This window comes from Archocentrus centrarchus, chromosome 24 (genome assembly GCF_007364275.1).
Source record: "Archocentrus centrarchus isolate MPI-CPG fArcCen1 chromosome 24, fArcCen1, whole genome shotgun sequence".
Taxonomy (NCBI): domain Eukaryota; kingdom Metazoa; phylum Chordata; class Actinopteri; order Cichliformes; family Cichlidae; genus Archocentrus; species Archocentrus centrarchus.
In genome coordinates this window covers 751,067-774,760 of record NC_044369.1, presented here as the reverse complement: position 1 = coordinate 774,760, position 23,694 = coordinate 751,067, and the positions used below count along the sequence as shown (strand labels likewise).

Below are 23,694 nucleotides of genomic sequence, written 5' to 3'. Positions count from 1 at the left end.
GTGTTAGCAAATATGTAAAGAATTCACCTCAGCGAACAGAGTTTGTATGTAGCCACGCTGTGCAGAAACTTCATGTTAGGTGAGAATGCACCGTCAGGACGAACCCATCTGTGAGTCACAGTTTGAAGAGCTTGTCTAATATTTATTGACATGCTCTGACCTGCAGCAGCTGTAGAGCAATAGTCAGAAATTCCCATTTTGTTAAAGGCTCGATGTGCCAGATTATGGCATTATTGAGACGGCCTGTCATTCCCAACTGCAGCAGGAAGAGGAACTGCTGTGAAGGGAATATTTTAACCCAAACATCAGCCTTTCCTTGAACATAGGCAGGAAGTTGTAAATGCCTAAACTGAACCTGGGGGTGAGAGCTAAAGTAACAAAAATGTGTGATAATCAAACTAAACACTAAGTTGGGAAAAACAAAGTGCACCCACAGCAGTGATGAACCTGAAGCTACCTTATACCTAATGAAGTGGCGTGCTTGTTGGTTGAAAACAGTGTCTTTGTGCTTGATAAGAGCTCTGACTGAGTGCATGTTACAGAGTCAGGTGACAGCTTTTTATAATTACAGCTGATGCATTTTACCTGCCATTTTTGTAAAAATCCATAAAAATCCAAAACGGTTTCAAATCAAACGTCTCGTTCATGCACACGTACAAAGCTGGAAGCCAGTGACTGTACTTTATTAAGGTCACATTACAACATGCATCACTGTGATGGCAACACATTCAGAAAAGTAGCATCATCAAAGTGTCAAAATACACAAAGAATCCTAGAAAGAGGAAAAGCTCAGTTTGAACATTATTAAACTAAAACTCTGACATTTAACATCTTTATACATGAGATTCAACACAGTTCAGCTTCATTCATGTGATGCCACGGCTGAGTTTATGCTCTTAATATTAAACTTCAATCGGGCAGAAAGGTTTCCAAGTAGTTTCTTCATCATTCAAGTCGTCAGTGATGCCAATCTTACATAAATCTCACATTCAAACAGGTCGCCTCTCTTTGAACAGCTCTTCTGTTTTCTCCAGGAAGGAGATCAGAACCTGTAATCCTGACTAATTAAAGTCTTTAATGTTATAATTGCATGTCGGTTCCTTTGGACCAACATCAGCCGCATCTTTATCTTCCTTCATACTAATGTAACACAAGCAGTGACTTCTTTAACCCGCTGTCATGGACGCGTTTAGGAGCCGGCTGTGAACTTTTTTCTGTAGCATCTGAAGGTCACTGGGGGTCTCTGGGCCTGTGTGACGAAGGCCCAGGTAACCAGACTACAGGGCTGTCACCTGAATCACCGGCTAACCTAAACCCATGCATGTGTTTGGGAAGAAGCCCGAGTACCTGGAGAGAACCCAAGCAGACTTCACACATAAAGAACCCAATCAAACCCAGGACCTTTGTACTGGGAGCCAACAGTGCTGTTTTAAATCTATATGTCTGTAATTGATCCAACAATCCAACAAAAACGAGCATCTCTTCTCTGACTCTCAGCTTCAGCCACACGCTTTCTCACTGAAGCATGTCTCTGATAAGCAGCTCATAAATGCATGTTTGCCTGTTTGTTTTTTTAAAATATGATCTGTATTTATCTAAAACAGCAGGTCACTGTAATTTCTCTCAGACTCACCGGAGGAAACTATTTTGTTGGCCTTTTGAGAGGAAATAAATTTTGGTGTTCTTGTGAGTATTTGCAGCTGCAGGATGGTCACTGTGAGACTCAATAAAAACACTGCAGTGAACGATCTCACTGAAGATGTCGTAGTAATGAGGATGTGTCAGTGGGAGCCACATGAGGCTCACTCGTGTGTTTGAAGGGAAGTAATGGAGCTGTTTGAAGACTGTGGAAACAGAGACAGTTGGAATGTGAATGAGATCTCACAGATGTATGAAAAATAATCTCTGTAATTGCTGAACTTGATTACATATAATCATCTTTTGTTCGCAGTGACTAATAATGTCGTTTCTGCACTTGCTTTGGGAACTGAGCCGATCAGCTTGAATCACCTTTTGGCTGCATTAACCCGACATTTTCTCAGCTCACAAAGAAGCTTCAGTAACAGCTGCTTTCAGGAGCTTTACAGCATTCAGTGAACTGTGCAGCTACAAACGCCTCATCATTTTTACCTATTTTCCTGTCACTATCTGAAGTTAATAATATAATATAAGCATAATATTCTTTAATATAAAGCTGCTCACGGTGACGACACTTTCTGGTTTCTGGAAGACTGTTTGGTTTATTTAACTGGACGTGACCAAACTTGGTGAAAGGAGTTACCAACTCACGCTGGGAAGCTTCCTCTGATAGTCAGGAAGCAACGTTAATGCCAAAAAGAGAAAATGACCTTAACTGCTTCTTTTACAGTTATGAGGGAGGGAAATCAGCTGTAGAGACCAAACATGAATATTAATTTAATCTGTGGGGATTCACTCACTTTGGAACAAGCCTCACGTGGCCACCGCAGGATCTGAGGTTTGGGTTCATTTTCTGCTCTAATCCAGGCTGTAAAACCAGCAGCTCATCAATAATAATATTAATATTAATAATAATAAGAGTCATCACTGATCCGCTGAGACTTTGCTGTTACTGCACCCACAAACATGCCTGCCCTGAGTCTGACTGTCAGAGGCTTTACTGTCCCCAGCTGCTCACTAACAGCAGTTAATAAGATTCAGCCTCACAGGTTACACATCAACCTCTTCACATCCCCGAGGTCACCAGAAACCAAAGCTGGAGTTTTTATTTATTCCTTTTTTATTTATTTAGCTTCTATTTTTCCAGGTAAAATGTTCTCATTTACAAACATGACCTGGCTAAAGCTCTATCCCAAAGCCTGTGAGGGCCTGAAAAAATGCCTTTTTAAAACTTTGTTTCCTAAGTTTTCACATTTACATTAACATGCAAATAAATAAATATGTGATAAAATAATGATTTTTCTCTTTTTATTGTCCATTTTTAACTTGAAGATGTCAAACAGTCCTTGTTTTGAATTATTGTGGATTAATAACAATGTTAATAGATAGTGACACAATTATAGCTGGTGGCTGTGCCTCAGGAAGTAGAGCAGGTCATCTACTAATCGCAAGGTTGGTGGTTCGATTCCTGGCTGCTCCAGTCTGCCAAAGAATCCTTGGGCAGGACACTGAACCCGAGGTTGCTCTCCAATGTAATCCTGAGAGCGTGGATGTGCAGAACAGAGCTGTATAAGAACGAGTCCATTTACGTTTATTTGATTAAACCTCTGATTGATCTGCTCAGCATCATCTCCACAGCCTAAAGACCACAAAGGGGGCAAAGCCGACGGGCCGATTGGACACCCTGAGCTTTACGTGGCTGTGCTGGGTTTTCCCCTCACAGCTGGGAGGTTTGCTGGGCGAGGATTTGAGGTGCTCTTTATGCAGCAGAAACTATTGAATAATCTAATTTTGACCGAGTTCTTTTATGTGCAGACAGTGAATAAGATAAACAGCAGAAATGCTGGAAAGTTCCTGCTTGGCTGCTTTTGTGTGCAGCTGTGATTTTCACACAGGTGACCCAGCATGTTTATTCTCAGACTCAGGTCCAGTTTGCCGAGCTGCAGTAACCGGGTGATGCTGGAAGAGCACAGACTTCTTTTGCCTCCTGTTATTTAATGATCTCTGTTATGTTAGTTTGTATCTGAGGTTGTGTTACGCTGCTCGCTGGCTCTAATCTGTTGCTGGCATTATCTGCAGTCTGTGCAGTGGTTGTGATCCTTTTATTGAGTTTTAGATAACCATTTGAAGAAGTGGCCGAGGACAGCGGAGGAAAATTAGCCCATGGAACAAACTGTGGCTCATTTACTGTTACCTCTGTCTGGATTAATGCACACTGCCCCTGTTAAATAAATGAAATGAGGAGGAGGGAGGGTTCTTGGACCTAATGTTCTCACCCAGATATTCTCAGTCAGACCTGTTTTAGAATCATCTCATTATCACCTGCACAGAGGTAATATACGTCCATGCAGCGCCTCATTTCCAGCCCTCTCATATGAGAGCTAATGCAAATATGCATTCAGCACTGCATGAGCTTTCAATTATATTCAGGCCATATCTTTTGATTATGCAGAAGTCTCATCCACACTATGATCTCAAGTGTGACAGGAAACGAAAGAAATGAGCAAAGCAGTTTTTAGTGCTATAGGTTAGCGCAGCGAAGCATGATGGGACACGGGGCCCTCGGCCCTGCACGGCATCCATGTTAATCCATCCAAGCTCCCAGCTTCATGTTAGTGATTTCCAGGTTATCATCATGTCTCTGATGTTTGTCTTTGAATAAACCTCATCACTAAAATTCTAATCTTCAGTACTGTGACACATGCAGAACTGAAATTTCCTTTGTTAGCTCTTAATGTAAATTCAACCAGTCCATGTAAAGTTAGAGCGCGGGCTCGAGTGCTGCTCCTCTGTGAGCAGGGGCTTCGTGGCCGAGCACCACCTGCGGGTTTGTCCACGCAGCAGTGTGATGAACCAACAGACTCCTCAGTGCTGTTTTTAATGGGCCAATTCTTTTAAAATGACCTCAAACACATTTTTGGCATTTTGCTGCTAAATATTGTAACTTTTCAGGTGAAATGAAAACCGGAGTTTATTAAATTAAGCCGATGTGGAAGAACCAAACACTGCTCCAAAAATGAGTCTGTCCCCATAGACGTGCATGTTGACATTTATAGCAGAAATAAGCATCTTTACAGCCTGCAGGTCAATAACACTTCATTAAAACTAAAATTAAAAATCAATCAGGAGTTTGGGACATGTGACTGATTTGACTGAGTTCAAAGTGGCTTCAAAAGTCCAGCTTGGAAGCAAACCAGTGTATGACATCACTGCTGATAAATCCATCTTTTACAGCCTGTGGTTAAAGTCCAAAATAATAACATACTGATAAAGTATATGTTTAATAAAACACTAAAGTTCCTCACCAGCCCATCTTTCTCACAGTGCTGTGGAAAAGTATTTGCCCCCTTCCTGATTCCTTACTTCCTTCCATATTTGTAAAACTTACATGTTTCAGGTCATTGAACACATTTTAATGACAAAATGCAGTTTCTAAATAATGGGTTCATTTATTAAGGGGGAACAAAGCTCTCCAAACCCACCTGCCCCATGTGTGAAAAAGTAACTGCCCCCCTTTGTGAAATCATGAATTAACTGTGATTAACCACCTTCTTAGGAAAGCTGAGTTCAGTTTCAGTGCCACACTCAGGCCTGATCACTGCAGACCTGCTCAATCAGCAACAAATCCCTTAAATAGAGCCTGTCTGACAAAGTGAAGCAGGCTAAAAGGGCTCAAACAGCAGCACATCATCCACGATCTAAAGAAGCACTGACATCTATCAGTCTGAGAGGGTTACAGAGACATTTCTGAGGCTTTGGGACTCCAGAGAACCACGGTGAGAGCCGTTATCCACACACGGAGAAAACCTGGAACAGTGGGAACCTTCCCAGGCTACCAAAATTACTCCAAGAGCATCGAGGACTCATCCAAGAGGTCACAGAAGAACCCAGAACAACATCTAAAGAACTACAGGCCTCACTTGGCTCAGCTAAGGTCAGAGTTCACGATTCAACAATCAGACAGAGACAAAGATGGCCTCCATGGGAGAGCTCCAAGGAGAAAACCACTGCTGACCAACAAGAACACAAAGGCTCGTCTCACATCTGCCAACAAACATCTGGATGAACCCCGAGACTTCTGGGAAAATATTCTGTGGACCGACGAGACCGAAGCGGAACTTTCTGGAAGGTTTGAGTCCCGTTACATCTGCAGAAACTAACACAGGGTTTCATAAAGAACACCAACAGTCAGACATGGAGGTGGGAGTCTGAGCAGGTAGAATATCAGTTGGGTTTTTTTTAATGGCTTTTTTGTGGTGCTAAAAAAAGAGTGTGAAGATGACACAGGACCCGTGATCTGGGAACCTTGAATGAGCCACTGCTGAAGAGACGTCCTCTAAAAGGAAGTTTGATTATAGAGTGAAGTTTGCAGAGACAAACGCAGCAAAGTCAAAGAGGTGAAACAGGAAACGGAGGATTTCAGATTTCAGGAGCGGAACAGCTTTTTCTCATTACGTTTGTCATGGACACAGTTTGATAGATTGGAGATGATTGGATGCAGCAGGGCTGCTGTTCTCACACAGTGCTTAAATAATGCTTAAATAATCAGATTAAATAGTTGTTAATGCCTAGCTCATTTTAATAACATTCAATCAATTTAAAATATCTCCTGATCTCAGTTTGTGAAACGCTCAGAGTGTCGCTGCTGCTTTTATGATGCTGAACAAACAGATGAGACGTTTGTGATCATCCACATGAAAACAGCATTTCCCTCCTTCTAACAGGCCTGTGAGCTCCTCTTTGAGTTTCTCTGTTCTCCAGTTTACAGCACAGACCCGAGCGAAGACGCTTTCCTCACAATCAACAGCTCAACAGAACAGGTGTGACTGCTCCCTTCAGGCGTGCCCGTTCCAGACCAGTGCTGTTTCCTGTCTCAGAAAAAAAAAGTATTTTGCACTGGAAAAATAAAATGATTGGAAAAACCAATATGAACCAACATGGTCAATGAGCCAAGCAACAACAGCTAATCACATAAAGATTACTAATCAGAAAACAGATGAGCTGAGTCGGAATCATCAGCCTGTAGTTCTCAGATCTGAAATCCTGCAGCTAAAGTTGGGCCTGTTGGTCTGATATATAAAAGGGTGTGTGAAAAAAAAGACAAATTTCCTGACGTTTGGTGGAACATGAAATCATTCTTTTATATGGATATGAGTCTTTCAAACTGCTAAAAAGCTCACTGACCTCGGAGGAAGCAGCGGAGTGTCCTTCTCATTCTTCAGAAAGTTTGGAGCTGCACTAAAACCTACAATGTTCCTCTTTGTTCTGTGGACGCATGTTTTGATGTGACTGTGAGCACGCTAAGAGATGCGACTAAATCAATAACTGTTACCCCGGCAACAATGTTGGTATATTTTGAATCAACAGCACGCAGGAAGTTTACTGCCGGCTTCATCCGGAGCACAAATACTGCTCACCCTGCTCAACACACACACAGAATCAGTTCACTTGAATGATTATTAAAGAGGTCGTGATTAACTTTCGAGCCTTTCGTGGTTCAGCAGCTGCCTACAGCTCCATACAGCTCTTCTGATGAAGGTCAGTCTAGACTCAGTCCTGTTACGCTGTGAAATCGGGTGGTGCTGAAACCATTCACATATCTGAGTGAATCACCGAACCTCACTTTTAATGAACCAGCTTTTTCCTTATTCAAACCTCCTCCAGATGTTGTGATGAACCAGCCGCCGACTCTGCAGCCACTGCACACCGACAGCCGCCTGCTTGCTGTCATTCCAGCTCTTTATATTTGATTGTCTACTTTAAAGCTAAGAGCCTGAGGTGACAACCAGCAGCCAGGCTGCCCTGAAACATCTCCTCTCTCGCCCTTTAATCTGCCTTTAAAAATACGTTTCTATGAGAAAGATGCTGCAGGGAGCTGATGTGTGAATGTGTCTGTGCAGAAACATTTATTACACGAGTGTCTGAGATTCAAACATGAATTTCTAGCACAGGAAGGTGAAGCATGCATGACATCAAAGAAAAAACTCAGTTTAAAGGAGAATAAAAACGATATCAAAGACAGCATCTCTTTGAGTATGCAGCACATTGATCTGTGCACACAGACTCCATCCAAAGCACAGACATCCACATGCACAGCTCTGTTAGCCTGTGCATCCACCAGGAACCTTTGTTAGCAGCTCAGATTCTTCAGTGACTCATTTGTAAAGCAGCTGGGCGGCTTCGGTTTTCCAGCGGTTCTCCTCATCCCGACAGCTTTTTAGCACTTCCAGTACTGGAGATTGTAGGGCACTGCTGGTAAACTAGTTCCATGGATGGAACCTAAAGGTTAATAATTGGAACAGGATTTATTGAGGATATCAAAAAATTGAGTGTGACCTCAGAAAAATGTGGATTGTCACAGCTCTGTCCTCAAGAGCATGAGTCTGAGTAATTCTTCACTTCATAGGTCCATAAAAATGCAATTAGTTGGGAAGGAAAAGGCAGACTGAGTTCAAATGAGCGACTTTTCCTTGATTAATTCCAAATATCACCTAAGGAGTCCTCATAAAGTGTAGAGCAGAGCAATGCTGTGCACAAATGTAGGATCTCTCTGCAGGCAGGCACACGATTAATTCACCAAATCATGTTTGTTTTTCAGCAAAGCGTCTGCTGTAATTTAGCTCATCTTAAGCATCCGAGGAAATATTTGGAAAACACCCCGAATCCGTATTTAAAGCCCTCCAGTTTCTAAGTTTAACAGCTTCTTAAATTGGACTTTTTCTGATATATCTCCTGTTCTGATGCCAAATACTCACATCAACCATGACCAAAGTAACAAATAATGAGGTCAGTGTAATAACTCCAGAGGTCCCCTGTGAGTGTAATCCAGTGTGTAAGTAATTTGGAAAGATTAAGTCTGCGTCGCGTTTCAACCAATAATAAAGTCTTTTTCGGCCTCATTCGTGCCTTTGGTCCGATTCTCTCCTGCATCAGAGTTGTTGAGACTGCGTCGGCTGATTTAAATGAAAGTTTGGAATCGTGCCGCTACACACAGCACGTAAACCATTCACAGAAGAAGACATTTCAAACCTATCAGCAGAGCAAAAGCCTCAAAGCTTCGAGGATAATGAGACGGATGACGTGAAAAGCGAGACGCTTTAAGGAACATTTTGCTGTCTTTCAAAGGACTCAGCAGCTATTGGCAGCTAAATAACAGCAATGTTAAGGTCTGCAGCTTAAAGACAGAAATGTCAGGAAATGCTGAGCAAACACTGAAACGCAGGCGGGGGTTCAGAGCTCTGCTAACACCAAATCATGTTCACACCGAAACTACAGCAACACTAGCATTTCTTTTTAAATAAAAACAAGAATTGTTTGATGGAATCTCTCTTGTACAAATATACATTAAATTAAATCAACTGTCTCAGCTTTTAATTAGGTCACTTGTAACAAGGTCATGATCTTCTCAGTGTAGACTGATGGGTTAATGGAGAGCTTTGACTGAAGGCTCAGTGGAAACCGTCTGCCTGTTGATCACCTTCTATCTTTGTCACACTTGTGAACAAGACCCGAGACTTCCAGCGGAGAATAATGGCTGGACTTTCTCCGGTCGATGATGCCGGCAGCGAGTACTGCCCTCAAAAACAGGCCGTACTGGGTGCTTCCCTAACACCCAGCTGCACCTTGAGATTTCTCCATGAAAACACAAACAGGACCTTGGTGAAGACAAATGCCTGCTGGCTTCCTGCTGAAAGCACCTGCATTATTTTTCAAGGACTAGAGGGCTAATAAGAGCAGCCCTGACAGACCCTGTTCTCATCAAAGGTCCTACAAGTTCAACAAACACAGCAAGTTAAAGAGTTTAAGGCTGCTTGCACTAATGTGACATCCAGAAAAACAGAAGCCAGAACCAGAGTCGCACTTTTCGCAAAAATGTGTTGAACACATTAGCTGCTAAAACCTGGTGGATACAGTGAGCAACAGACCAAACAAAGAGTTACAAAACAGATTTAGGTTCACAAGGCGTCACAAGTTTACAGCTGAACTCATTAATCTCTGAAGGCGTCTTAGCAGGAGTTCAGATAAAGAGCGATGGCATCCTATAACTGTGGAGTCGGTTGTTAAAGCATCCGGTGGTCCAGAGCGTCCCCGGTGATATCCCTGGATAAGATGTTTTTCCTGTGCGGATGTTCAGACCCTCCAGACAAAAAAAGACCCGCTCGGTGAAATCAATACAGGGTCAGCAAACAGACGAAAATGGCTTTTTAGATGAATCGATCGGCGGCGAGCTTTCCTGCAGCAAAGCACAGAGAATCAAGCATTAGCGGTGGACGTGCTAGCGTGGCAGTCCGCTCTCAGCTGTAAAACAGTTTGTATTCCATCCATCTTTTTTTTAATCCAACAACTTTGACAAAATCTGGAGAATCGAGGCTGTAAAAGTCAAAAATTCTCCGTCTTCATACTGTTCATGTTGACCATTTCCAAGAGGCACTTTCTGTTTGTTTGCCAAGGATGTAAATGATTAGTCTGATGGGACAGGACCAACTGGTGCTTGTACAAGGCTTGCTGACTTTCTTCTGTCCATCTGTAGTTACTCTGCACCAGAATACTTCTCCTGCATTCTCCTACGTTTGGAGAACACTCAGGAAGAGGTGAAGCCCAAAACGTCAGACTCCCAGCGTCCTGCTTCACAGAGCCACTTCTTGTCTGTTGGGGTTGCCGTTGGCTGCTGGAGCGAGGGCAGCAGTGGGTGTGTTCTTCTTGATGGAGGTGAGACGGATGTGGGAGGTGCTGTGCAGGTAGCTTGCTTGGCGCTCAGGGCGAGGACCTCGACCACATCGCAGCTGACTGAGAAGGAAGAAAAAGGCAAAACTGAGTGCAGATTTTAGTGGTGTGGATTTCTCTACCAGACTTTTTTATCAGTAGGATTTTGTGTATTTGGTGCATGAATGGGAGCTTGAGATGTAATTGTCCGAGTGGTCAGTAAGGCTGGAAAATCCCTCTATGAACACCAGCCCATCTACTGTTTAATAGATGAAGTGCAATTCATGGAGAAAGTGCAGCGTGACTGCTGAAGCTGAAAGCATGCAAGATTATAGCATCAAAGTTTGACAGAACTATAGTTTTTTAACTGAAGGGGCAAAAAGAAATCAGTTCTAGTTTTATTTTATTTATTATTCACTGGATTCTGTTTTCATAAGCTGGCATTTAAAACTTTTTGCTGCTTTGTTCCATAAAAAGTTTTTATGCATTTGTTTCATTATCTTGTCTCTGAAAGGTCTGAATAACTCTGACAGAGAAGAATTCACAGTAACTGCTTAAATATCAAGATTTCTAAGTTTTCCATGCAGTTTAAAACCTGCTTTGTTTGCAGCAGCTAGCAGTCGCCTTCTCTGACTTTCTCTGGCCTACTGCTGTGACTCTTGGTGCTCCTGCAGTCAGCTGTTGACCATTACAACAACTTTAAACCACGAGCACCAAATCACAAAGGATCCAAGTGAACATGCTCAATAGCACCACTAGTGGTCAAAAACCCAACAGGTAACTTTAATGTGACAAGTAAAGAAGACAAGTCAAAGTAGATGAATCAACCCAAAACATCCAAAACACTCACACTGAGACATGAAACAAAAGGAGCACAGCGAAGGCAGAGACACTGAACTACTGACACTCTGCTTTCTAAGGAAGCTCAGATCCTTTAATGTATGCAGCAGATGTTGGAGATCTTCTACCAGTCTGTGATAGCAAGAGCCTACTCTGCTGTTGTCTGTTGGGGGGGGGGGGGGGGGGGGGGGGGGGGGTGCCAGAGATGCCAGCAGGATCAACAAACTGATTCACAGGGCTGGAACCATCACAGGGCAGAATTTGGAGCTGTTGGAGTGGGTGAGGGCGCTTGCAGCTGTCTTTCAGATTCTTAGTGTACATATTACTTATTAATGCAAATTATTAATGCACAATGTCAGTCTTACTATGACTCTTCTTTACCTACATTTAGATATTTTATTTATTTTTATCACTGTTGTATATGTACTCAGAGTTTTGGACTCTGTGCCTGTGGCACTTCTACTCTCACTTGTTATTTATTGTAGATTTTTCTATTTTCTTTCTGCTGTTACACAATAATTTCCCTTCCGGGATCAATAAAGCATCAATAAATCAATAAATCATACATCAATAAATATGTATGTATGTATGTATGTATGTATCTCTGTATCTATCTGATCCTCAGGAGCAGGAAAACATGTAAATTGGCTCTTTATGTGCAAAAGGTGAAGAAACGTTTCTGTACTTGAAGTAAATCCTCACTTGGACCGATTCAGTTGTTCACCTGGTTACATTCTTTGAAGCAGCCAAAGAGCTATAATTGCTTCCCAAAGGCACATTTTCTTTTTCCTGCAGCTTCTCTGCAGCATCTTGATTTGCTGCAAATCCAACCTAAATGGCAACAAAGCCCAGGTCACGGTTTCCCAGTTTTTGGGAAAGTTGTGGCAATGTTATGGTGAAGAGTTTAATCCATCCCACAGAGGCAGAAACATGATGAGTTTCAGGATGTTTAGTGGGAGTGGGAACACTCAGTTCCTGGTTATTTTTCAGGAGTTACAGAATCCATTCAGAGTAACGAGTGAAATACTCACTCTGTTTTATATGAATCCTTTTCTGAATACTCAGTGTTGTACAAATGTTCACCCTTGTAGAAAGTTTTGATTAGCCTGCAACTGCATTTTAGCACAATGTGCACACTCAGAGTGCGAAACAACACGCTGCCAGTGCTGAGCAGCAGGAGACGAAGCGAAGCCTCAGCGCTCTGCACACGTTTCCTCCAAACGTCCATAAATCATGTGCATTTGCAGCTTTGATACAATCAGTAACTCATTGGAGCCTTCAGCCTTTGCTTGTTCTCCACCGTTTTATAGTGACAGCAGTAAATGTGAACAGTGCGCTCTTTCTCTCTGCAGGCTCCAGTAAATCAGCAGCTGTGAATGTTTCTGCCGATAGTGAAACTAAATGGCAGCATGCAAACTTAAATTCTTCTTCCTATTACGGAAGCTTATAAAGTAATAAAATATGTTTTATGTGTATTTTTTCCTTACAGCACAGCCGGGATGAGTTCCTGCATTCACCGACTGACATCGAGCATCTGTCTCGATGTTTGAAGCTCATATTTGTATGTGTGAGTTTAACACACAGTAACTATCCTGACACAGTGACGTTTAAATTAATGCAGAGCAAAACCATCTTCACTGACAGGCTGTCTGACTGAAGTACTCACATGTTTGGGATTATTTAGAGGCTGAGGTGAGACAGGGTTAGGGTAGTTAGGGGAAGTTAGTTCTGGTCTTTCTAAGACAGCAGCAAAAATAAAGCAAGAGAAACATTCAAATTAATTTTTTTCCATGTGGTTATTTTGATTTTGTGTTTTTATTGTATTTTTCCATTTCTTTCTGGGAGATTTGTGTGTTAAAAAAGTGCCTGTCTAATATTTTTTTAATCTAAACACTGCAGCGCCATCATGAATAAAATCCTGTAGGAGCTCCGCAGCGTGCAGTCTTTCCATTTTTCCTGCTATGAATATATTAAATGTAGAACTTTCCCAACTTATTCTTCATGAAATGTTTGTATTATTGTGCTGAAAAATGAGATATGCTGTCTGTAAACTTCTGCCAACACGGTTGGTCTGTTCTCTGCTGGCGAACATAAGGATGAGGTTCAGAAGTCACAGACACATGTTGGGAAACTCTGACCTGTTGAAGTGTCTGCGGAAACTCTCACTGAGCAGGTAGAGGGCGAAGGGGTTGACGCAGGAGGAGGAGAAGCTGAGGACCCGAGCCAGAAGAGTGATGACGAGGTGGGCGAGCGACAGATCCATCTGGTGGTAGTGGAAGGAGCGGTACATGTAGAGGACGTGGTTCGGGAACCAGCACAGGGCGAACAGGCCCACGAAAACCAGCACGATCTTGGCCAGACGCTTCCTCGTCTCCATCTGGAAAAAAGGATTTAAAAGGAAACAATGAGGTGTGATAAGCTGAGTGGACTGAAGGGGCGGAGGAATACTAAACACTTTGGTCCCACAGCTGAAAGCTTTCAGGCTTCAAATGGATCTCACACATCGAGCTGGTCATTCAGTCTGACTGATGAAAGAAATCTGTTTGCACGTTGGACTGCCTGATTCTCACACTTTGGCCGAAGTCGGTGTCAGAACACGAGGACCGGACACGGCGGCAAATGGCAACTTTGCTATTTCATTAAAAAAAACATTAAAAAGACTTAGTAGCACTTCCACATACCCACAATGTTCATAAAGCAGAGGTTATAAACTAAATGTACATTTAAGAGAAGCAGTTCTGTACTCAGCTACTCTGTATGCAGGGCTCAAAGGCACACAGACAGGAGCCTGTTCACCATCTTTGTGAGGACATTTATTGGCTTTAGAAGCATGTTTAATCTGAGGATCAATGGGGGATATGGGACTCCTCCCACACATTTTATTTATTGTTGCTTAACCTTGTGATTTTTTTTCCTTTACATTGATTTATAATGGAAAGATCTTTGTAAAGAAAAGCACAGAGAATCAGGAACCAGGTGACAGTTCACACACACACACACACACACACACACACACACACACACACACACACACACACACACACACACACACACACACACACACACACACACACACACGTGATGCTTAAATAACTCCGCCTGCTTGAGTTTTTAGTCTTTGGAGGATAAAGTCATCACTGCATGGATTGTCTCACTAATGAGTGTTTTTGAAAACAAAAAGAGTCGACTAATTAGAATTGAAGAAAAACCCACCATCTCCTCCCAGAACACCACAAAAGAACACTTGTCACACAGGTTGAGTACGAGCATTTTGTGACAGCTGGGAAGTCCACGAAAAGCTTTCCATCAGCATGTTTTTTTTCCTTAAGTGGAGCCGGCTCTTTGCAAAGAAGTTTTCAGTTGGAAGTGAGTTGCATTTAAAGAGGAAGAAGAAACCTGTCTGGAGACCAAAGCAGAAAAAGCTGTGAGGGAGGATGGTGAGGTGGAGGGATGGGTCAGCAGAGGGTGAAGGTTCACTGGTTTCTGTTCCATCCTGTATCCCACCAGTCAAACATGTTGGTTCATGTTAATAACAGCAAAAGTCTTCCCACAACCTCAGTTTGCTTTGTGGTTGCTGATCAGAAAACAGTCGTGCAATTCTCTGGTTAAAGCACTCTCACTCATCTAGGTAATTCTTTTAGATTTACCTGCATGCTCAGGTTACCTGAATGATGTTTTACCTCTCACCTGAAAGAGAGGTCAAACCTGAAAGGCGAGAGGTCTTCGAGAACCTTAAAGAAGTCCAGTTGCCTTTTTCAAGCTCCACAGATGACCTTGACCTGGATGACTGAGAACCTACACAGACAAACTATCATCTGCATAGCAATGATAGGAGAGTCCATTAAAACATTAAGCAGATGGCCCAGAGGTAACATACATATAAAAACAAACAAAACAGAATTGGTCCAAGGATTGAGCCCAGGGGTGCAGATGAGGACATAAATTGGTTAATATGAATTCTGAAGAGTCTGATGATCGACTGTATGAAAGGCTGCAAATAAGTCGAGGAAGACTAAAGGGGAATGCTCCCTTTTATCTGTGACATCGTCACAGTAAAAACACCCAGTTAAATGCAGCAGTTTTGCACCCACAGTCATTTATTCTGGTGTAAAAATCCCGCTGGGGTCTGCATGCTAAAAGCTTCCAAATGTCCAGTGATGAGCGGAAACAGAAAAAGAGCAGAGAATCCAGAAAATGGATTTAGGATTATTATACCAGCAGATATATGGCGTGCACACCATCATATGGGAAGCTTGACTTTGTCAGGCCAATGCTTGGAGATCGTCAGAGACATACGAAAAAAGGTCAGTCGTGTCAGCCAAATACATTTTACACAGGTCACCCATCTCTGCACGCCAGACTCCAACTCGACACAAACACACAAAAAATGTCAGCAGCTTTTCTTTAAAGAGCTTCTCTGTGTGCTGCAGACGTCACACGTGTCAGATCTGCCGACTTTTTGATGCTCACGATCCTTCAGAGCGGCACACGGCCCGTATCCTTTGGCTTCACTGTTTTCTTTTTAAATTCCTCATGTGCACAAATTAAACTCTGAGTGAATTCAACCACTGTGAACACAGAAAGAAGCAGAAAATCAGCTCTGCAGTATGATGCTTGACACAAAAGGCCACACAGAGCACTCGTGGAGGATTGTATTCCCCCTCAGGTGCGCAGAGGTTGGGTTTTTTTTTGTTTTCCTTCTCTTTGCATGCATCTCTTTGATAACTTGGTGACTCACTGTAAACGTCACAGCACTGCAGTGAAGTGGAAGCAGAGACGCAGACTGTCAGTAACAATCAACCGGTGCAGAGAAACAAGGTCCGGGGGCGATCTGTGTGTCGACTTCATCATATCCTCTGCTGATTGGCTGTCAGAAGAGTCACCGAAAGCCTCTCAAGACTTGTTTAAGTCTTTGAAGTTTAATTTATTTTAGTCATTTGACCAGAATCCCAGTTAGTTTTCAATTCTTTGTTATTTGATGTGTGAGTTTTAGTCAAAGTTCAGTATTAATAATCTTTACCCTCAGTAAATCCACTTATGAAATAAGCTCTGTTGTTCCTGTTCACTAACTCACAGACCTGTACCACATACCTGTGTCAAAGAAATACTGTAAGGACTTCTAGTTTCATTCAGAGCACTTGCAAGCCTCCATGAAGCCGTAGTCTAAAAGCCTAAAAGCCTAAATTTCATGGCTTAGAGGATTTTTCTTCTGGAAGTTTTCATGTTGTGATTTGCGAGGTAGAGACATAGATTTTTAAACAGATTTTAATTGCAGTAAAACCCCTTCTGTGACCATCTGCCAGTTTGATTAGAGGCATTTGTAGCAGCGGCCTCCCAACAGCATCACCTGCAACCACCACAACCAGCTGCTCCTTCTACACACATGGAAGTTTCTGATGAGCTTTACCTGTGCTCCCAACACCTGTCTTACTTTTCGCCATTAAGGGAGTTTGTCCTGTTATTTAACCAACCAGTTAGCATGTGTTAACAGAATGCTAGTATTTTATTCTTTATGAACTGTAATTTCCCCATTGTGGGATCAATAAAGTATCATCATGAATTAGTGTTTTTCATGTTTTATTTGGTGTTTTATGTTTTTATGGTGTTTTATTTCAGGCATCATCTGTACATTCTCTATCTGCCTCTGTAGTAAAAACTTCCATAATGTAGTGGTTAGGGAGCTGCATGAGGAAGGGTATCTGAAAAATATGCATCTTCTGCAGCTGAGCACAGCAGAGGACTCTTGTTAGCAGGCTGGCTAAAATGTAGCTAATTTCTGTACAGTGGTATTAACAATTTCATCAAGCACCTGTGTTTGATGACAAGGAAGGTTTTCTGATTCTGATGTGTTTGTTTATTTGTTTGTTTGTTTATTTGTTTGTTTGTTTGGCTGGTTGGTTGGTTGGTTGGTTGGATGGCTGGTATTTGTTAGTATTTGTTGGCCTCCTTGAAAATTCAACTTGTAGAATAATTAACTTGTGTATTAATCAGGGTTTTGTCATATTACCAGTTGAGTATTTATTGTTCTGATGTGATGCTGAACAGTGGCATAAGTTGGGTCTCCTTCCTTTTTTGTTGTGTTTAGTACACACACCTCCACAAATATAATAAGTGTTAGCAACTCTTTGACTAGGAGAGCAGCTGGAAAGTTCTTTTACATTTGTTAGCATGTTGTCCAAATGCCAAGTTCATTTCAAAAAACATTAAATTTTAGTTTTTATTAGTTGGCAGACAGATCGTGAAATTTCTCTTCTTGTTTTCAGAGGTTTCTTTTAGTCGTTTGTGTGTTTTTGTTTTTAAAATGCTTCCATAGGGTGACAGCAACACTAGTTAAACATCTGCAGAGATTTCCCAGGTCCTGAAATCTCCACATATGTTTAAATGATGTATCAAAGTGTAATTTGTGCACAATAAGAGGATTATCAAAGTATGGAAAAAATAAATGGAGGATTACATTTGTTTTTGTGGGCTTTTTCTACAATGAACTTCTTTCATTAATACGTTGTGCTGAGTGAAGACCAGATGTGGTTTCCAGCTAAGCATCATTAAAAGTGTGCAGCTGCTTCTCACTTCGTCTGACTCGACTCTTAAAGATGAGAAACGTTTGGGAAATAAAAAAGTTAAACTAACAGCAAACTCTGCTGATTGCAGAGCAGGAATCATCTCAGTGCTGCAGGCTGGCTGCTGATTTGTGTTTGCTCTGATTTGCTGCCAGCACTCGGACAGAATTTGGCATCCTTCCCAAGATCCTCTTACTGTAGGCACCTGCTGCTCCAGGCCACTACTCATCTGGACGGGTGGATTATGTCACTGTGTGTTTGCTGTGTGTGAACTTTTAGAGCTACAAATGAACTTTTTTACTTGTAATTTCTTTACAATTTATAATTTATTTATTCTTGTGTGTGCCTGTGCATGTGTGTGTTTGTGCATAGATCTAGTTAGTCTGTAATCATAAGAGAAAAGTAAAGTAGCCAGAGGAGGCAACTGCCCCTCCTTGCTTCTGAAGCCATCTGGGAGTTGAGAGCTGTCGGATCCCATTAGAGTTACGGCTGAGACAGATTGACAGCTGAGGTGAGGTGAGCCATCAAGCTGTCGTTTTTCTATCATGCTCCACACACTGAAAAATGCCAAAATCCAGAGAAGCCACTTCTTCATTTGTGTACTTGCTAACCTGTTGGGTTGGAGATGAAGTGTAGTTTCTCTATGGCAACTAAAGAAGCCTCCCATCATGCACTAGTGGAAAAAGCTGCCATCAAGTGTTTTCTGCATCTATCATGTAGTTAGTCATCTCTTGGTTGATAAGATAAAACCATTTACATTACAGGCAGTAGCAGAAAGACGGGTGAAAAAGGGGAATAAAGTAAGCAGGCTTCAACATGAGCAACACCAGGGACAGAATTAGAGTGTGTCAGGCAGCTGCTGGGCTATTTGGGCCAGTGAGAGTGTTTCTATCAAAGTCTAGCTGAGACAAAAAACTTATTTCCTGTAGTCAACATTCTTCTGGTGTTTTCAGACAAAATATTTATCAAAGATTATCTACAAAGTCATAATTATAAGCTTATCGTAGCCATTTGGAGGCAGTCGGAGGTAGGTGAGTACAGAGTTTAACTTCACTTTAATGTACAGACAAAAGAAAAGAAAGTAAAAATTTTAACTTCTTGGTAAGTTCTGAATATAGCAACAGTCACCTGATCCAGCCCTAACTATAAGCTTGATCATAAAGGAAAGTTTTAAGCCTAATCTTAAAAATAGAGAGGGTGTCTGTCTCCTGAATCCAAGCTGGAAGTTGGTTCCACAGAAGAGGGGCCTGAAAGCTGAAGGCTCTGCCTCCCATTCTACTCTTAAGTATCCTAGGAACCACAAGTAAGCCAGCAGTCTGAGAGCGAAGTGCTCTGTTGGGGTGATATGGTACTATGAGGTCTTTGAGATAAGATGGGGCCTGATTATTCAAGACCTTGTAGGTGAGGAGAAGGATTTTAAATTCTATTCTAGATTTAACAGGGAGCCAATGAAGAGAAGCCAATATGGGAGAAATCTGCTCTCTCTTTCTAGTCCCTGTCAGTACTCTAGCTGCAGCATTTTGGATCAGCTGAAGGCTTTTCAGGGAGCTTTTAGGACAGCCTGATAATAATGAATTACAATAGTCCAGCCTAGAAGTAATAAATGCATGAATGAGCTTTTCAGCATCACTCTGAGAAAGGATGTTTCTAATTTTAGAAATATTGCACAAATGCAAAAACGTGGTCCTACATATTTGTTTAATATGTGCACTGAAGGACAAGTTATTGGAAAAATGTATTAATTAATTACTTATTAATTATAAATTATCAAATAATCAGGTACACTCAACTAGCTCTCATAGTAAGAGTTTAATTCTTGCAAGAAAAAGAAGCAGCTGCTATCAGCTCAGGCAGCAGTGAATGCACACTGGGCAGTCCCAGCAAATCACTCTTTATGCAAAGAGAATGCATACCATGAAGCCGACAAGCCTGAGAGCAAGGTAAAGACAGGAAACAGGCTCCGTGACTTCCTACAGGACTGGAATGTAATCTTTATGTCCCAGACATTCCAATCTCTGGAACAGCCATGGAGACAGGAACAACTTAAAGGTTGTTTACAATTCACTAGTCTGTCTTTAAAACACCATGCTCCAGGTTCAATAGTTCACACTCCTGCTTACTGTGAGATTAGAACATATCATTTTAACAAAATATCTCCTGAGAGGGCATACAAAGTTTATTTCCTCCAGTAAACACTTCTCTGTTTATATAACAATTCATACAACAATTCATAAAAGTATGAAAATTATAATTAGCAAAGCAACTACTTTTCTGACACATATCCTGGTCCAAAATGACTCCAAGATTTCTCACAGTGTTACTGGAGGCCAAAGTAATGCCATCCAGAGTAAGTATCTGGTTTGACACCATGTTTCTAAGATTTGTGGGGCCGAGAACAAGAACTTCAGTTTGATCTGAATTTAGAAGCAGGAAATTAGAGGTCATCCAGGCCTTAATGTCTTTAAGACATTCCTGCAGTTTAACTAATTGATGTGTGTCATCTGGCTTCATTGATAGGTAAAGCTGAGTATCATCTGCATAACAATGAAAATTGATGCAGTGCTTTCTAATAATACTGCCTAAGGGAAGCATGTATAATGTAAATAAAATTGGTCCTAGCACAGAACCCTGTGGAACTCCATAATTAACCTTAGTGTGTGAAGAAGACTCCCCATATACATGAACAAATTGGAATCTATGAGATAAATATGATTCAAACCACTGCAGTGCAGTACCTTTAATACCTATAGTATGCTCTAATCTCTGTAATAAACTGTTATGGTCAACAGTATCAAAGCTGCACTGAGGTCCAACAGGACAAGCACAGAGATGAGTCCACTGTCAGAGGCTGTAAGAAGATCATTGGTAACCTTCACTAATGCTGTTTCTGTACTGTGATGAATTCTGAAACGTGACTGAAACTCTTCAAATAAACCGTTCCTCTGCAGATGATCAGTGAGCTGTTTTACAACTACTCTTTCAAGAATCTTTGAGAGAAAAGGAAGGTTGGAGATTTAGTCTTTGGTGCTGGTCTGAGAGCAGGCACCGTCTATGGGGATGGGGTTTTGGGGGGATGGCAGGAGGAGAGAAGCTGCAGAGAAGTGTGCACTCTGCTTCCTGGTCTCAACCCTGGGTAGTCAGGTTTTAGGAGGGTTAATAAATTTGGCCAGATTTCTAGAAATGAGAGCTGCTCCATCCAAAGTGGGATGGATGCCGTCTCTCCTAACAAGACCAGGTTTTCCCCAGAAACTTTGCCAATTATCTATGAAGCCCACATTATTCTTTGGACAGCACTCAGACAGCCAGCAATTCAAGGAGAACATGCGGCTAAACATGTCGCTCACAGTGTGTGTTTGTGTGTGTGTGTGTTGGGGTTCCCAGTGACATGGAAAACTCATTAGGAGCAAAATGGTTGATCATGACATCCTTATAGGTATAAGTTATGGTGGAACTGCAGCCTGTCCTCTAAGGCGCAGACACATTTGGGCCTAATCAGTGCTACTTTTGGCCTACAGCAAAGTGCCATAACTGATTTAAAAGCTCCAACAGTCCTGAGCTGTGCTGGAAGTGGGTTACAGAAAGTTTTTATGGCTCATCTGTGACCTAAATGTCACAGCACACCTGACATTTGGCCCATATAAAGTTGACCAGTGGCTGAATTGAGACAGCCAGAGTCAACACCATCAGTCAAACAGAATGCAAATATTGGCTATATTTAGGCCTGACAGTTATTGCTATCTGGGAGCGGGCAGCAAGGAGGTGGCCCTGCCGAGGGGACCGGACTTCAGGTGAAGTGAAAGAAAGCTTTTGTAAAGTTAACAGCTGCACTTTTTACCACAGTCCCAGTCACAGCTCGAAGACACCTTCATCTCACCACCTGTGTGATCACGTAGAAAAGCTTTTCAGTGTCCTCCACGCACCGGCAGCATGTCTGACACAATCACAGCAGGCTTTGTAGCTTGATGGGTTTTTATGATTATGGACATAAAAAGCGTACATAAAGTCACTGATTATATCTGATCAAAACAGCACAATTTAATTCCTGCCCCCAAATGAGGTTGTAAAAAGCTTCTACCACCATCTTTGTTTTAAATTCAGGATTCTTTAAGTACATATCTGTCTCTTATCATGCCTCTAGTTAGGCACTGGGAAAATATCACATTCATTTACAAAAATGTGACCAGAGAAGCAAATGGGAGGTGTGTCAGTGAGAGCGAGTGGGAGATGAGGATGGTGAACAACATTAAGGTTAAATTCTTCAACAAACTCACAACAATGAGTTTGTACAGTGTGATGCTTCCCCGTATCGTAGGCTGTAAACAGGCTGCTTCTTCCGTCCTTGCTCACCTCGCCTCATGTCTCCTTTTCCAGCTACCAAGAATTTCCTTTTCTTTTGTTCATGTCATTTTTCATTTATACATGTCAGTATGCCATTTGTATTTGCCTTTCTGGTTAACACATTAGATGTAATTAGTAATATTTTTTTTTGTGCTTTCAATTTAACTATGATTTTGTTATTCAGCTCTGCTCTGACTCTCAGCCTGAGATAGAATTGACTATCAATCATGCAGATCACAACCACCTGAGCGATGAATGTGTTCCTCTTGCCTGTTCTGCTTTGCAGCATCATGTCTGCAGCACCTGAAAGGATCTCTGTTCGATCAAAATGCAGCTCTATGAAATGAAATTTGCTGAGAGCATCTTATCTGTGCATCTATTGTCTGACTTCTGCCTTCAGCTTGTTTTTGATCCGTACGGCTTGTTTGTCTGAGGAAAAGGCGCAGCGATGATTAAAAGCAACAAACTCTGATTGTTAGCAGGAAACAAGACGGGAATCTGAGCTCACGATCACACACACTGTCAACACATCCATCCACCTGAGCCTCTTCACCTTAAAGGAGTGCTCCACCTTATCAAACATGCAGCACAAATACATTTTGATGCACTGCACTATACAGACTTTAAATGTCTCCAGAGGAAGCCGAGCATTCTGCGGTCATGTCACTAGACTCGGTGCTGCATGGGTGACAAAAACAAGTGTGAAAAGTCAGAGAAATCCAGGAGCATGAAGAGAAAGAGCTCCTCCTGGATACATGAGCCAACGTGAGCATAGATTCATATTTCTGATGATGAACTGTCAGTGTGATCGTAGGTTTTGATAAGAAAGAAACATGTATTAATGTTACATAAAAAACAGCCTGACTTATAGAAACACTCAAGTATTTATGAATAAAGCTAAAAGGATTCTGCTGGAACAAAAAGATTCAGAGCTACATAAAATCCTGAGAAAAGATAATTACAGCCTTTGATTCAATAGCTTATTGAGTCACTTTTACAAGCAATAACTTAAAGCAGTCTGTGTCACTGCTGTGGAGAAATGTAGGTCCTCTCTTTTTCACAGCATTGCTTCAGGTCTTTGAGGTACGCAGCACTCATTTATGCACAGCTCTCTGAAGGTCCAAACGACTTGGTTCCAGAAGTCTGTGGTTTTGTTCAGATGCAGCTTTGCAAACATCATCATGTTTTCTTAGAGAGCAGAGGCTTTTTCCTGCAGCCCTTCCAAACAGGCCGTGCTTGTTCAGTCTGTTTCTAATTGTGCTCTCATGAACTTTAACCTTTAACATGCTGACTGGGGCCTGCACAGCCTGGGATGGAGCTCTTGGTTTTTTGCAGTTTCTCTGAGCGTTGAAGCTCAGCGTGAACTTGATGGGACGCCCACTCCTGGCACTGTGTTACACCTGAGTGCTCCATACCAGCAAACTGCAAAACCTCTGCTTTTATAGAGGTGCTCAACTTACTGATGATCAGTTAATCAAGTGCATTTGATGAGCAGCACCTGGCTGCTACTTATCCTCTTAATTCATGTGGAAGTAGTGAGGGCGCACTTAGTTTTCAGGACTCATGCAGTCTCTTTTAGAACAGACAGAACTCTACATGTGTGCAATGGCAGTCA

General features: G+C 41.9%; 1 protein-coding gene across 1 annotated transcript in view; it reads right to left on the bottom strand.

Moving 5' to 3' along the window:
• Positions 1-10,265: 10,265 nt before the first annotated feature.
• The window catches only part of nmbr (neuromedin B receptor), a 68,533-nt gene continuing 55,104 nt past the window's right edge, over positions 10,266-23,694 (bottom strand). The window contains exons 4-5 of the mRNA XM_030722043.1: positions 13,320-13,558; positions 10,266-10,425 (exon numbers count right to left, since the gene is read on the bottom strand). Coding sequence (XP_030577903.1) covers positions 10,266-10,425; positions 13,320-13,558 — 399 coding nt within the window. The remainder of the gene's footprint in view (positions 10,426-13,319; positions 13,559-23,694) is intronic.